This window comes from Manihot esculenta, chromosome 13, assembly GCF_001659605.2.
Source record: "Manihot esculenta cultivar AM560-2 chromosome 13, M.esculenta_v8, whole genome shotgun sequence".
Lineage (NCBI taxonomy): Eukaryota > Viridiplantae > Streptophyta > Magnoliopsida > Malpighiales > Euphorbiaceae > Manihot > Manihot esculenta.
In genome coordinates this window covers 33,890,318-33,906,571 of record NC_035173.2, presented here as the reverse complement: position 1 = coordinate 33,906,571, position 16,254 = coordinate 33,890,318, and the positions used below count along the sequence as shown (strand labels likewise).

Sequence of the window (16,254 nt, the reverse complement as noted above, 5' to 3'; positions counted from 1 at the left end):
AGCAAGGCAAGGCCATGTATGGATCTTCTTTCTTTCGTAATTATGCCCTTTTTCTTTTTTCTTCATTCACCCTTATTGCTTTTCTATCTCCCCACTATGTCCATTTCTTTCTTTCTTATGTATTAGCAATATGATTATAGGACACAGAGAAATAAATCTAACCCTTAATTTATGATATGCAGAGTTAGTGAGAATGATTCTGTTTATGCATTAATAACAGAGTTTAGGACCCAATGCATTGAAGTGCTCATTATGATGTAGATTCTTTCCACCCAAAATAGATTTGATTGGTTATCAGTGTAGGGCCAACCTTAGGCTGGGCCTCCAAATATTTAAAGGCTCTGCATGGGCTGTTAGGACTTTGATTATATTTGGAAATTAAAAAACTTCCGATACAATTTTCCATTCATAAGCAAGTGACATATTTATAAATTTAAAAATAGAAAATAAATAGAAAGAACTTATTATAAATGGATCTTCATGCATCTACCTATTACAATCCAAACTGGAGAATGGATCTCAAAATTAGCATACCAAATTTTAACTTGTACAACTTTGTTTAATATTCAAGGTCTATTTAGAAAGAAGCTTTTGCCAAATTTAAGCAAAGCATTAATGGAATGCTAATATGCTGAAAGCAACCTGAAACAACGCCTAAGACAAAAATCAGGTGCATTTGCCAAAAAGAAAATCCCAAGCTCAAGCCTCGTTTGACACAAAATATAAACATTCATCTTCATTTTGGTTGGCTCCTAAACTCTGATTTCTTCATTGCCTTGGCCCATTCTGCGCCTTTGCCGTAATCTTCCACCAATACTGTCTGGATTTGGTTCAACAGTGCGTGCAGTTTTCTTATTGAGCTTTGGACTAATGTCTAAGACGATATCCCTGTCGGTGCATTTGTCATCCTCAACTAGCAATTCCTCCTCTTTTGGCTCTTCTTTATTAGAAAACATGTTCACAGAATGCTTGCCATCAGAATTCTTCTCTTTGACACCTGTTGGCTCCATAATACCTTGGCCATTGGTTTTCTGATGCCGCTGCCTCAATCTTCCAGCAACACCATCTGGGTTTGGTTTGCAGGCCAATGCCCTCTTCTTTTCAAGGTTGGGAGAGGTTTCTAGTACAATATTGCAATTATTACGCTTTGCATCCGTAGACTTAATCTCTCGTTTATCTTCAAGTACATGCAGCTCTGATAATCTGGCATGGCCGCAAAATTCATGCTTGGCTGCTGCAGGTTCCAAATTCTCAGAATGTGCTTCACTTTCTTTCTTGTCTTCAGAGGTACGCTCTGAAAATCCAAGGTGCTCATTAGCCTCATCATCGACCTCTATGGATCCCATATTCTCAGACTTGACTTCACTGGGCAACAACAACTTTGTCTGACCATCAGTGATCAGATTTCCACTGTTTGGTAGTTGTTTCTCTCTCTTAATCTTTAACTCATCATGCATTGTGTGTTCACAATGTCCATTATGTTCATCATTGATAATTGGAGGTCTCTCAGAGGGTATTTCCATTTCTGAGAAGGGCAGTGACCTTTTTGCGGAAACGTGACTGGCAGTCGCTAGATCTTTTCCTGAATTATTTTGTAAGCGTCGAGTTTGAATGAGATAATGCGCCACTGACTTGTAGCCCAAGCTTGATATCTGAACGTAGGTCAGATTTTATCTCAGGGAAAAAGAAAAGAACAAATATTTATATTTAATAGAGAGTTACCTTCCGGTAAAGAGCTCCGGTGGGAGCCCATCCTTTTGCTTGCCGGCACAAACTGCAGTTGCAAATTCCACGACAGACAGGGCATATCCAATTTGGATTTTCCATGGCTTCAAGTACATTTTCCCCATATCTACTAGCCAAAAAAGGATGGAAATGCTACATTGTTTTCATTTTGACAGGTTTAAAAGCTTGAAAAGAACAAAAACTGCAGAACAGATAACAACAAACTAAAGAATCTTCAGGGAAAAAAGTTATATATATACCTCATGTACAAACAATCTCCACAAAACTGTCCTTGGACAATGTTGCATTTGCTGCAATAGGTACGATAACCAAGAGTTTTCTGCCTGTTAACAAGCATCCTTTCAATCTTGTGAATGATCAAAATTACAAATATTTTGTAAAAGAATATGATTTAAAAACCGAATTGCATATAACATTATAGCTACAGAATAAGCAAAACAAGGCAGCAGGGGAACTTCATTTTTGAATGTGCATCTCATATTATGAACTTTCAAATCCATGATGAATGCATTATGTCCAGCTCTCTGTTGTTGGATTGCTATATTAGAACTGTGAACCACCAAATGAAACATAAAATAAATAATATGTTTAAAGATTTCCGTGGAAGCATTTTCTACTTAACAATTACAAAATAATGGGAAATGGGAGATTCAAAGATCTAATATATATGGTACAATAAAGTGGCAGGCAAATGAACCTAATGCATTAGTCTCATCTCTTTCAAAAAGAATAAAAGGTTTCAATTCTAGTTTACCAAAAAACAAATTACAGCTAACACCACATTCATAATAAACCATATCAAAATGTTTGAATCAACATCTTGATAATGTTGCACGGGCAGATAGCACCACTTCAAGTATTTTTGCATCCACCTGTGAGCTCCAAGCCACTCACGTTACTATCAGAATCCCCAAATTCACCAAAATATCGTTATGCTGATCCAAGCAAAAGAACTGCTTCACTAACTACTGCACAGGCTGAGGCTCTAGAAAATGTTTTTAGAATGTTCGAGGCTAAAAACAAGCAGTTAGTACACTAACCTACATTGATGACAAGTCTTTCCCTTAACCTGATCATAAATACGTTTTCCATCCTTCCCATACCCATCCACAAACAGCGTCCAGCTCTTCTCAGTGTTGCCCAACAGCTTCTCATGCTCTTCAGTGTAAACCTCTGGCTTTGAACCAACCTCTAGTCTCACATCCTCTTCCTCCAATAATCCATCCTTCTTTGCAAACGCCGCTTCTGAATAGCTAACAGGCGTCACATTGTGCAACCTAAACCCACACCAAAGAAAAAGGGGAAAAACACCCCGAATAAACAATCAATCATCAAAACTGGAAAAACAAGACAAAGAAGACCATTCATAGCATTTAAGAACCGTCCAATATTTGGTTATTACAGTTAGCTCTTTTGTATTCCAATTTTCACCGGCAGAAAGGTTTCCCATTGTTCATAATGGAAGATTTTGCTTAGATAATGAACACAGACACTTAAATGGAAAAACTTCAATTGATTAAAATAGGAAGACTGAGGTGAAACCATATTCCCCCAAACAAAATACAAGCTCAAAATCCAATCAATACACTTCCCAAAAGCAAGGGCACTGCCAAGTCAAATATGGACAAAATGGTCACTAAAAAGGGGAGATTATCCAATTACCTAGAGGAACGGCGAACAGGCCCAGATGCCGGCAGAGGAGAGATCAGTTTTGCTGGGGATGGGTTATTTTTAGGGGTGCGTTTTGGAGCAGTGAGGGAGTGGAGCTTGAGAGAGAGGTCCACTAGACCCAGCTTCTGCATTCTCTCACGGTTTGATTTGATTCTCTCTTCCCTTGAAAGCTCGTAGGGTGACATCTTCGGTGTCTGGTCATCGTTGATTGGCGAATTAGGGTTTGTATTGGCTTCTACAGATTGTGTTTCCCTCTTTCTCATAGTGGTGCTCTGGTTTGTGTCACTTCACTCTCTGTGAATGCTCTCCCAACGGTCCACTTTTGAGCTTAAATACGAGGGGAGTAGAGGGAAAGGGAAAGCTGGGTTATAGATATTATAAAATGACATTAATGCCCTTCTACCGGTCACATAAGCCGCACAAACGGCATCGTTTTACTTTGAAAAATAATTTTTATCCGTTGTTCTCTCATGTCTATTTTACCGTTTATGAAATACAATTATTTCAAAATTTATGACTGTTCTTTCAACAATATTTCCCCTAACAATCAGAATAAAATTCTTCTTTAGACAATTTTTTTTTAAAAAAAAAAGAGCTTGATTTCTAAAATTCTAAAGTGTAAACAGGCCTTTCTTAATTATCCATTATAGCCCAAGTTTACTGTACTGGGCCTTAGCCTTAGCCTCGGCCCTTAGCCCACATTACCCAAACCAAACACTGCCCAAGTCGCTTCCTCCTGCGTAGAAAAACACTCAAATTCAATCGCAGGCGTCACCTTGATTAAATCCAATGCACTTTCTTTGACATTCAACTGAACCCATTTACGTATTACAAAAGCAAAATCCAAAACTTCATACCACGCATTGAAATTTTCAACAATGTTTGATAAACTACCTCCTTCATGCAAATTTTCTTCCTCTCTCCAATACTAAAAGAGTCTTACCAAATTCATCTTCATTATATCAATCTTACAAGTTTCACCCATGGCTTCTTTCCCTCTCTCTTCCCCACATAAATACTCATTGCTAATGCTTCTCTTTGAGAACATCATCAAACACTTGGGAGAAGCTTTGACATGGCCTTTAACGATGGTCATAACTTGCCCCTCTTGTGTCTCTTTGTTGTTGCCAACTTCTTGAGCTTTTACCATTGTAGGGCAGCTAATGGTGATGATAATTCTAAGCTTGGAGCGTCTTTTATCTTTGGTGATTCTCTAGTTGATGCCGGAAATAATAACTATTTACCCACGCTTTCTAGAGCAAATATTCGTCCTAATGGGATTGATTTTAAAGCCTCCGGCGGAAACCCTACTGGCCGGTACACCAATGGCAGAACCATTGGTGATATTGTAGGTAATTGTAATTAATTAAGCTGATTTTTCTTTCTAATTACTTAATATTTCTAAATATTGTTAACTTTGTAGTTATTGATTTTTTTTAATTAGGGGAAGAACTAGGGCAACCAAACTATGCTATCCCATTTCTAGCCCCAAATTCCACTGGAAAAGCTATACTATATGGTGTGAATTATGCTTCAGGAGGTGGAGGGATTATGAATGCAACTGGAAGAATATTTGTAAGAACTCCATAAATTTACATATTTTACTTATCCATTTTAATTTTTTTTTTTTTATAATTGGTTTCGACTGGAATTCGAATTTAAAATCTAGATGATTGCAGTTTAATTATTTGTATACTTACATAATTTGCTGATTATGGATGTTGCAGGTGAATAGGCTAGGAATGGATATTCAAATAGATTATTTCAACATTACAAGAAAAGAGATTGATAAATTGTTGGGTCCATCCAAGGCAAGAGATTACATTATGAAGAAATCAATTTTCTCCATCACTGTTGGATCAAATGATTTCTTAAACAATTATCTACTTCCAGTCCTCTCAGTTGGAGCAAGAATTACTGAAAGTCCTGATGCATTCATTGATGATATGCTTAATCATTTAAGAGGCCAACTTACTGTAAGTAAATTTAATTAAATAAATCCCAATTAATTATGTTTAAAAATGGTTATTAATGTAGTGATTATTGATCTTGGCAGAGACTATATCAATTAGATGCTAGAAAATTTGTTATTGGAAATGTTGGGCCAATAGGCTGCATACCATATCAGAAGACTATAAATCAACTGAAAGAGAATGAATGTGTGGAGTTGGCTAATAAATTAGCACTTCAATACAATGGCAGATTGAAAGATTTGCTTGCTGAATTGAATGATAATCTCCCTGGAGCTACTTTTGTTCATGCCAATGTCTATGATCTTGTCATGGAGCTCATCACAAACTATGACAAATATGGTAACTGCTATATCCCAAGTTTCTTTTTTTGGTACAATCGGCTCCAACCGGGGCTGGAACACGAGAGCTCTCAGCTTTGGAGATGACTCCTGTTGTTAATATACCTCACGTTTCTTTTTTGCTTTTTTTGGTAATCGGTTCCGATTGGGGCCGAGCTCGAGTGCTCTCAGTCTTGAAGACAACTCCAATACTGAATAAAAGGAAAATCATATATTTGTGGATGTGTGCAGGATTTACAACAGCAACAAGGGCTTGCTGTGGAAATGGAGGGCAATTTGCAGGGATAATTCCATGTGGACCATCCTCAAGTATGTGTCAAGATAGATCCAAGCATGTGTTCTGGGATCCTTACCATCCAAGTGAAGCTGCAAATCTTCTACTTGCCAAGCAACTGCTAGAGGGAGACAAGAGATACATATCTCCTATAAATCTTAGGCAACTCAGAGACCTTTGATTATAAAAAGGTTTCTGTTTCTCTGTGTTTGAGCAGTAATCCAATTTCTCCTTCTTTTGTCAACAGGGTTTTGCTCTACCTATATGGTAAAACTTCATTTGTTTTAATCTCTTTATTTTCTCTTGCAATATATACAGTTTGAGAAAATTATCATAATTTTAATTTAAATTTAATAATTGCGATTGTAATTGTAATTTTAATTTTAATTTAATGAATATGATTCCTGCCTCAAACTCTGATAAAAGAAAAAAAAAAAAACAATGTTAGTTGAGGACACGAGGGGAGATGTGGAAAAATGAGCTAAAATCCTGGGCCAAATCAACAGGAATGCATGACATGCCCTAAGGTTAGTAGTCCTTGAATTGTTAGACCAACTACCTTGGGCCTACTTCAAGAAATGCTGTGAAGTAGGTTGCCTATGATGATGACTTCTCTTCATAGGGATTAGGTCTATTATTAAGATCTGCCTGATAATATAATCTAGTTTTATTAAAATTCAATATAAACCACCTAATTTGTAATATATTATTTTATATGAAGAGATTAAAGAAAATACATATAAATTAATTTTTCAGCCATTAATAATATATTAAAATGTAAAATATTTTTTAATTTTAAATAATCTCATTTCACAAATTTGGGGGGAAATGATGGAAATGAGGAATGAAGTTGGTGAGAGATAAGAAAAAAAAAATCGGCATTTGGGAATATAAAAACTTGGGAGATAAGCAAGAAGAAAATGCCAAAAAGAAAAATCAGAATTCTAAAGCAGATGAAACGAGAGAAAGGAGAAATTGTCAGCTATTATTGGCGACCGAATGAACAGTGATAGGGAGGCAGAGTAGGACAGTGGGCTGTAGGGGAAGACAAGACTCTCTCGACCATTTTTAATAATATTCTCTTGAAAGCGACACATGATGTTCTCAAGTAGACATTTAGATGCCTATACTGAGGCCGCGCGTGCCACCGGAGAGAATCCCCACCACCATCATCCACCGACACTTCTGACGCCTCTCCCCCCACCGGACCCCACACCCTGACTTCTTCACTTGCACCCTTTCGTTACGATTATCTCACGAATTTGGCTGCAGCTGGATTCATTTTCCACATTAGTAAGAAATATCTATATTAAATCGAAGGGTAATTTAATTTACAAAACAAAATTCATAATTTAATTCTTACCTTTGCAATAAAAAAATTTTAATTTTTAAAATTTCGAGGTGGGTATTCATTAACTTAATTTGCAAATAATAATAAGTAAAAATAATAATATAAAATGAAGAAAAAGGTGAATGGTTGATATCTCATGTTAGAAAGGACGTGGACCGTCCGTCCAACGAAATCAACGTTGGATAAGTGCGTGCTTTGCATTGTATCACATGTACAAATAATTAATAATTATTAAAATCAACTTTTTTCCTTTTTATTTTTCAAATTTAAATGAGAATATTAAAAATATATAAAACATTTAAATTATGATGACAGAAAAATGAAAAAAACGATCATGATGAATGATGCAAACTTTGGACAACAGCCGTAGGATTTGAGAAGAAAAGAATCAAGGGTGAGGATGGAAGGATGGGAAGAGTGTAGTTTGGTGAGGAGAACAGTGAAGCGAGAAATCCGGGAAGAGATAGGTGATAGTGTACGGAGGAGGAATCTGATGCGGACACGACGCGTCCGAAATCAGAGGGAAGATCCAATAATTACTATCCACGCTACTCCGACATCCATGATTCTGTCGGTCTTACCACCGAGGCAACCTCTTCTCGTCGCTCTCATTCTCTCACTTCACTGTCTTTTGCTTACCTAACCGCCTAGCTTATTCAAGTTCTAGCCCCACACTCCCTCTTTCAATTTATTTCCCCTTTTTTTTTATATTTACAATTACAAATTTAATTCCCATTTTCCAATTTTTTTTATATATATACACAAATACAAATAATTTTAATTCCATATTAGATATTATAAACAAAGAAATCAAGTTTAATCATAAGATAATAATTTGTATGCTATGTAAAATATTAATATGTATGCACATAAAAAAAAATTAGCAAGTAATGATAGGATTGAGCTAAGTATAATGGGAGGATGTGTAGCCCACAAAATCTATGCAATTTGGGAATCTAATATGAATTATTTTTATAATCTTTTGATTAGTGTATGGCATAATCTTGGCTTTTTAAAAAAAAATATATATATTATATAAGTCCAAGAGTGAGTAGGGAAGAAAGAAGCTGAAGCTGACACTAGCACATCATTGGCATTTGGCCATATGCGCTTATCTGTTTTTCAAATGATTACAGTTATGTGTTGGATGACAATTTGTATTTTTTTTTTTTTTCTAAGGCCAAGTTAGAATTTTCTCGCATGGTGTGAGCTGCAATCCACTTGTATTATTTATCTACTCATCATCGTCATCATGCTGTGATTTCAGGTTGATGGAAAAGGATTTTGATACCATTATTATTAATTTTAATTAATTTATTATTTTTTATATAAAAATAACTAAAAATATATTATATGTCACCCAATGTTCCTTAGTGAATAATGTGTTTTTTTTTTTTTTTTTTAGTTTTTGGGGAAATTATTGCTCTAGGATAAATGCATGGAAAAATCAAATAAGATGGACCCATCAATTCCTATGTAGTTTCCTTTTTTTCTTTATCAATAATTTTATTGCCTCTACCTAACTCATCACATCCTTCACTGTCACCGAATAAAAAGAAATAGATTAAATTATAAAAAATAAAATAAAAAATATTTAATTAATAATAAAAAATTAATCGAATGCTTAACTATTGAATATATATATTTTGAAATTCTTGTTTAAAAAATTGAAAATAAAGAAAAACTTGGTTATGTTTAGTTACGATGAATTATCTAGTTAAGATATTTTTTTATTGCTGAATATTAATCCACTATGGAAATAAATTCATACATATATTAATTAATAAATTTTAGATAATGAGGGAAATTAATCTAGTTTGGATTATAAAATCCAAGTTCTTATGATTCTGATCTAAAGATTTAAATATTTCTTTAATGGATCCACCACTACATATATAATTTAAAAATATATATATTATTTAGTTAATATAATATAAAAAATTAGTTAATTAATTACTTGATTTTAAAAAATAAAATATTTTTAATATTTTAAAAAATTAATTAATTAATTTATTTTTATTAAGTGTAGTGATTAAATATTGTATAAAAATTTAAAATATCTTTAATATAATATAGATAGACTGTATATTTTTTTTACCCCATAATTTTTCTTTATATTTTTTTATGATTATCTTAAAATTATTATTTATTTCTTAATATATTATAATAATATATAAATTGAGTTTTATAATTTTATTTTATTTTTAAAAAATCACTTAAAATACAATTTAATATTTAATAAATTTAATATTTTTAAAATAGATATAATGAAAAAAGTTAATTAAAAAATTATTTTTTTTAATATTTATGAAAAATAAAATAAACAAAATTATATACAGTAAAAATATATATTTTTATAAAATTGAAACACTAATTAATGATTTTTTATATTATAAAAATTAAATAATAAAATATATTAATTAATAAAATTTTTTAAAGTTTTGAGTACATTTAATGTAAATTTTTAAAATCAGATCATCAACTAATACAATTTTCAATGAAATAAAAATTAAATAATAATTTTTTTGAAAATATAATTTTAGAATAATTAATATTTATTTTATAAATTTTATTTTAATAATAAAATAGGGTCTATATTAAATGCAAACGTGGAAATAAAAACACAGAAGCCGCGTACCTAGCTGAGAACAGCCGCCGACCCGTTCAAGATGAGGAGGAGCCGACTGAAAATGTCGTGCCTAACAGAACACTGTAAAGCTGCACTCTCTCTCTCTCTCCTCTCTGTTCATATATCTCTCAGAACTCAGAACCTTTCAGTCTCTCTCTCTCTCTCTCTCTCTCTCTCTCTCGCCATAAAAGGACCTTCGCTGTCCACACTCAATCCATACTTCCACCATCTCCACATTCTTCCTTCGCCACATTTCTTTTCATCTCCTTCTTTCTCAATCACTTACCCAATTCTCATTTCTCAAAATGCCATCAGATACTTCCACTGAAACTCGAAGATTAACCAAACCCCACACCGCCGGAGCTCCACCTCCTGAGCAAGAGCACCTCCCTTGCCCTCGCTGTGATTCCACCAATACTAAGTTTTGTTACTACAACAACTATAATTTCTCCCAGCCACGCCACTTCTGTAAGTCCTGTCGCCGTTATTGGACCCATGGTGGCACCCTCCGTGACATCCCTGTTGGTGGCGGCACCCGCAAGAATGCTAAGCGGTCACGTACTGCTGCTACTGCAAATTTTATTGGACCCATAACAACCACAGCAGGTGATAATTTCCCATTACCTGCTACTCCTGTATTGGTGCCACTCATGACCAATCATGCAACGTCCGTTCAGTTTGGCTGTGGTGGCGGCCATGGGAAGGGTGGTGGGAGTAGCACCACGGCTGATTCTGCTGTTTGCGGGAGCTTTACTTCTTTGTTGAATACTCAGGGACCTGGGTTTTTGGCGCTGGGAGGATTTGGGCTTGGTCTAGGGTCTGGGTTTGAGGACATGGGCTGTGGGCTTGGGAGAGGGGTGTGGCCTTTTCCTAGTGTGGGAGATGTTGGTGCTGGTGATGGCGGAGGCCACGGTGGTATGTCAGGCGGAATGGGTAACACGTGGCAGTTTGAGAGTGGAGATAATGGATTTGTTGGTGGGGATTGCTTTTCTTGGCCTGATCTTGCTATTTCAACTCCTGGAAATGGTCTAAAATGATGCTGTTCTTTTGGTTTATCTTCTGGGTTTTGTCCCTTTCCTGCCCCCTCCCCAAAAAAAAGTTTAGTTAGCAAGTATTGAGAGGATAATTAGGTTGAAATTAGAAGAGAAATGTGTATTTTTATTTTTTTTTGGTCGAAGTCCCCCTTTCTATTTTCTCTCTATGCCATCTGATTTTGTTAGCTTTATGTACCTCTTTATGTGCAGTTGACATGGTACCATATTTGGCTACATAATCTTCTGACTTTGACTACTTTACAATATCCCATGCTCATATTAGAGCTCATTAATCTTCTTTTCCTTTCTTGATGAAATGCAATATTGGTAGATCAATTGATTTTTTTTCCTCATCCCATTGATGATCATTGCAAAAATTATCAGAAAAAGTGATTTACACAATGGGATTATGGCATTATAATCCTTAATTTATTCTGAAATCAGCATCTTGTCCATGCAATGACTGTTAACATTTGAGAAAAACTATGTAATTTTGAGAAAAATTTGGTCCAAATTGTATACAAGCAAATGCAAAATTGATTAATATAAATAATAATTTTAGGATAATAATAAAAAAATGATAAAATAATAAAATTAGAGATAATATATTTTATTTACTTTAATTATTTATTTAAATTAAACCTAAATTACATTCCTGCATTTGTCACCGTCTGAAGTTACTGATTTGAATTACGTCAGACCAACTCATTGAAAAAACAAAACTGAAAGTTTTAAATTAAAGATTAATCTTGGGCTATATAAAGAAATAAATTAAAACATTATCCACTAAATGTGTGTGTGACTAGACCCAAGCAAGAAACCTTGACCATCATCATGATCCAAATACTCTAAAAAGCCAACCCACAACAAGAAAAAACAAGTGGGCATGACAAAATGCCTCGCCCCAAATTTAGACATGAGAAAATTCTGATTTAAATTTGAAATTAAACCTATTTAATTAGTATTAAAATCAAATCAAAATTTTGTAAATCCAAATTAAAATCAAAGCATCTTTTATTTTCTAAAATTGATATATTTCAAATTTTCTTTAAAAAAATTAAAATTTTCAGTAGTATTTTTAATAAATTTGTTCGGTGTGACTCTAAATTAATAAGTTAATTTTTAAATGCCAAATAATTTATAGAAAAAATGTGGCAAAAAATTGATAGGATATATTGTGCGGAAGAAATCCAACATCCATTAGTAATTATCTTTCAGGTTCCAGGGCTCAAAATAGCATATATGAAGGTAGTGAATGTGATTGCATTTCGAGATGGTGATGATTTCAGGCCACAACAAAATTTTCCTCTAAGGGAAATCAACCCAGAATCCATCTTAATTAGCTTCTAGCTTTTCTTATATGCAAAAGAAACAAGAAGCCAATCACCCAAATTCCATCAGATGAACGCATTAATACGATAAAATTCTTCAAATTCCAAGAAAATCGGTTAAAGATCAAGTACCTCTAGTTTCAATGTTTTCTTCTTTATTCCATGGAGTATTAACTTATCTGTTTTTGAGTCAGTTTCAGAATCTAGCTGGTATGTTTCTGTTTTACCATTAATTTTCTTACAAACTCATATCAATTTTCTATCATAAGAATTATTCCAAATGGGGTGTTAGTAATTTGCAGCTTCTAATCAATGAAGTTTTATCTTGACATGCATGCAGGAGCCTTTCCTCCGGTGAGCATCGGCGTGACCTATTCAAGGCTTGCAAACAACCTGCCGCCTGCACAAGAAACTATAGATCTCTGCAGGCAAAAAGGCCTAAGAAAGATTCGGCTTTACAAGCCACATAAAGATGCCCTAAATGCCCTACAACATTCAGCCTTGGAAGTGATTCTGGGGGTTGGAAATGAAGACATTGTAAAGCTAGCCTTTACAAAAGGCTTCGCTGAAAATTGGGTCAATACTTACGTCAGGCCATATAAAGGAGCAGTAGGGTTTACAATGATAGCTGTTGGACATGGCATAAACCCTGGAGATAGATTGGCACAAGCTTTGGTTCCTGCCATGCAAGCCCTAAAAGATATATTGCATACTGATGAAGAACTGCTGACCATCTACGTGACCACCCCAGTAAACATAAACTGGCTGTCGGAAATTCACCCTCCATCTGCAGCGACCTTTGATGCTAGATATATGATTACAATTAAACCTATTGTTGAATTTCTTCAACAAGGTTCTCCTGTTATGTTGTGTGATTTGTATCCTTACTATGCTTATAAGCAGAATCCAGCTTACAAGGACATTGCCTTGGATTATGCTCTACACAGCTCATCTACTGTGATGGTTCAAGATGGAAACATTGGATATACAAATATGCTTGATGGGTTGATTGACGCTTTTATGTTTGCCATGGAAAAAGTTGGAGTTTTAGATGTGAAGGTTTACGTAAGTGAAACTGGATGGCCAATTTCTCCAGGTGTTGATCTTGCAACCCCTCAGAATGCTGAAACGTATATTTTGAATGTGTTTAAGCGTTTGTCAGCAGCTGCCAAATCACCAAAGAGTAGATGGCCAAATCAGATTTTTATATATAATTTATACTTACAGAATCAAGCTATTGGAGAAACCAGAAATTTTGGTTTGTTTCGTCCTAATAAGCAACAAATCTACTGATAGGATCTGAGTTCTTCATTTGTCTAAGTGACGACGTAATAGAAGTGTTTAGCAATCGAAGAAAAAGCAAATAAGAGATGGAATAAGTGTACATCGTACTGTTCTTTTACGGAATAAAAAATTTTGAGTTCGAATTTTAATTGGATGAGTTATATTTAAAAAAAAAATAAGTATGAAATACATATGAGTAAAATTTATATAAGATAAAAAATTTTATCAAAATTATTATGATTTTAATAATAATTCATTTTTATCTTTAAATTTAGTGTATGTATTTTATCTTTTATAAAAAGGAGAAATTCTGAAAATACGGTGATGAAAGATGGAGATCAGATTGTACATTGTAATATGCTTTTTATTGAAAAAATTGGGGCCCAGCATGTTAGGATTGTGGTAAGTGAAAAACTGGATTACCCATTTGTCCAATGTATTAATTTTTAAATAGTTGTGGGCAGCAGCATTTAATTTAAATTAAAAAAATTGTTTCAATTGAATTAATTTAAAATTTAAATTTAATTTTTTTATTTTAATTCGTTTAATTTTTAATTTTAAAAATTTTAATTATTTTTGTTCGGTTTGGTTTTAATTAAAAAAATAAAAAAATTAAACCGAACCAATTAACAATAATAATATATTATTTTTAATAATATAAAAAAATTATATCATATTATAATTAAAATATTTCGATTAAATTTTAAAATATTAAAAAATAAAAAATAAAAAATTTATTAAAAATTTAAACCAATCAAATCGGTACATTTCAATTAAATTTCTAATTAAAATCGATTCGATTTGATTTTTATAAATATTAAAATTTTAATTTTTAATTTATTTAATTTAATTTAATTTTAAATTAAATCAATCGAATGATACTTCTAATCATTAACTAATTTAAATTTAAAAATGTACGAAAACAATTTATAACATCATTTTAATATAATTGTAGCTTATATTTATTTAAAGTAAGTAACGTTAGATTTTGTTTTATTAATGTAAAACCTACAAAAAATAGGAATTAATATTAAAATTAGGAATTACAAATTATGAGGAAATTTTGGCCACTAAATTAAAATTTTAACCTAATATTTTTATAATTACTCAACGATGAAGAGCTGTTTTAATTCTGTGGTTGTATATAATAAGTTTGCCTGAGTTATAATAGAACTCACCTCCATTGAAGAAGAAACATGGGTTGGATACTTAGTTTTTTTTTTTTTCTTTTTTCCTGCATAGATCAATGATGTATTCCATCACTTGCACACCAACCAGTGCTGAAGTGGCCGAAATTTACTGGTCCAGTGTGCAAGAGATGGAATACACCATAAACCCATGTCAGCTCTTCTTGGAAAACCACCATTGAAGCCTGCAAATTAAGGATCTTTGCCTCTCTTAGCTTCCATTTCTGGTGGAGCATATGCAAACGCCATGGTTTGATGCCGTTTTTATATTAAAAGCAGACAGAAGAAACAAATGAAGTGTGGAGAGGAAAGTTGTTGGTGAGATAGTTGATGCTGTTGTCACATGATTTGGATTCACACATTTCAGCAATTATGTTATGCTCTATGACGTGGAAATCACAACTAGGTGGATGTAATGCTGGCCCTTTATTTCACTATCTTTTTCACTTAATATTTAAAAATTAATTTTTTTCTTAAATTATTAAGGGTTTTTTTTTTTAAAAAAAAAAACATCTTTGATCATTTGATATATGACGTGGAAATCAAAGGAAAGTGGATGTGATGCTGACTTTTTTTTAAAAAAGTGTTTTAAAAGATCAAAGCCATATGACATCAAGTATCTTTACATATAAGAAGATAATTTATTTATGCAATTGTTGTATATATACCATGAATATATTGTCTGATAATGTTGAGATTCGGCAAGGCATTCATATGAGGACACTTAGATAGATGTCTGATTCGTTGGATTGTCCATTGGATTTCTCTATACTTGACTTTGAAGAAGGAGTCCTGTAAAATGAAGAAGACGATCAGAGGTCCATCAAGAGAGTTTCTGATAGAGACTCTTTGATACTCAAGTAAGATCTGGAAACTTAGTAGAGTTAAGTAAAAAAGAGAAGAGAATAGAACAGTGATTTCAGGTTCTCTTTGTGTGATAGAGAGAGATAGATATTTTTTCAGAGAAAGAGAGATCATTTTTTAAGGTTAGTTTGGTGTATAAATACCTTTGAATAAATTTGATGCCCTTGGTGCGGTGTCCCCTTCTGATGGTGTAGGGATGCTTTTGTGTATATGTATCAGGCAATATATTAATGATGGGCTATAGGACGATAGAGGTGGAGCTAGTTGGTTTGTACCTTTTATATGCACACTTATGATCTCCGTGTTGTACCAAGGAGGCGACTAGTTAGTAGGAGGTCGGCCTCTTTACTCTAACTTCATCAGGTCATGTCGGATTCATTCGACCTATATAGAAATGAGCTCCTTTCGGTTACTGAGGTAGGCCACATCGGTGTTCAAACCCTTATTGTAGTACGGGCTTTTGAGGAGGTCGATCTGTCTGACCTCTCCAGTCTTTGAGGAGGTCAATCTGTCAATTGTGAATTTTGATAAACTCAGGGGTGTTGCTGGTCTAATTCTTTATACTCAATAGG

The 16,254-nt window shown here is 33.6% G+C and overlaps 4 protein-coding genes across 5 annotated transcripts; 3 read left to right on the top strand and 1 right to left on the bottom strand.

Moving 5' to 3' along the window:
* Positions 1 to 447: 447 nt before the first annotated feature.
* On the bottom strand, positions 448 to 3,750 carry LOC110629396. Of its 2 annotated transcripts, none has more exons than XM_021776348.2 (5): positions 3,409 to 3,750; positions 2,787 to 3,023; positions 1,986 to 2,069; positions 1,723 to 1,855; positions 448 to 1,652 (listed from the first exon to the last, which is right to left on the bottom strand). In XM_021776348.2, exons 1-5 carry the CDS (start codon positions 3,678 to 3,680, stop codon positions 753 to 755), a joined length of 1,626 nt encoding a protein of 541 aa, XP_021632040.1. In that variant the 5' UTR covers positions 3,681 to 3,750; the 3' UTR covers positions 448 to 752. The 2 variants fall into 2 exon arrangements, with proteins under 2 accessions (XP_021632040.1, XP_021632041.1); XM_021776349.2 differs by having other exon boundaries at positions 1,723 to 1,852; positions 3,409 to 3,749.
* A 506-nt stretch (positions 3,751 to 4,256) lies between these two features.
* On the top strand, positions 4,257 to 6,339 carry LOC110629745 (GDSL esterase/lipase At2g23540). The gene is made up of 5 exons (XM_021776848.2): positions 4,257 to 4,769; positions 4,862 to 4,992; positions 5,145 to 5,393; positions 5,474 to 5,729; positions 5,960 to 6,339. The coding sequence occupies exons 1-5, from the start codon at positions 4,493 to 4,495 to the stop codon at positions 6,181 to 6,183; spliced, it is 1,137 nt and encodes a 378-aa protein (XP_021632540.1). The 5' UTR covers positions 4,257 to 4,492; the 3' UTR covers positions 6,184 to 6,339.
* A 3,662-nt stretch (positions 6,340 to 10,001) lies between these two features.
* Positions 10,002 to 11,314, top strand: LOC110629622 (dof zinc finger protein DOF3.4). Its single transcript, XM_021776678.2, has one exon. The coding sequence runs from the start codon at positions 10,288 to 10,290 to the stop codon at positions 11,017 to 11,019; it is 732 nt and encodes a 243-aa protein (XP_021632370.1). The 5' UTR covers positions 10,002 to 10,287; the 3' UTR covers positions 11,020 to 11,314.
* A 1,345-nt stretch (positions 11,315 to 12,659) lies between these two features.
* Positions 12,660 to 13,640, top strand: LOC110629299 (glucan endo-1,3-beta-glucosidase). The gene has a single exon (XM_021776206.2). The coding sequence runs from the start codon at positions 12,660 to 12,662 to the stop codon at positions 13,638 to 13,640; it is 981 nt and encodes a 326-aa protein (XP_021631898.1).
* Positions 13,641 to 16,254: the final 2,614 nt, after the last annotated feature.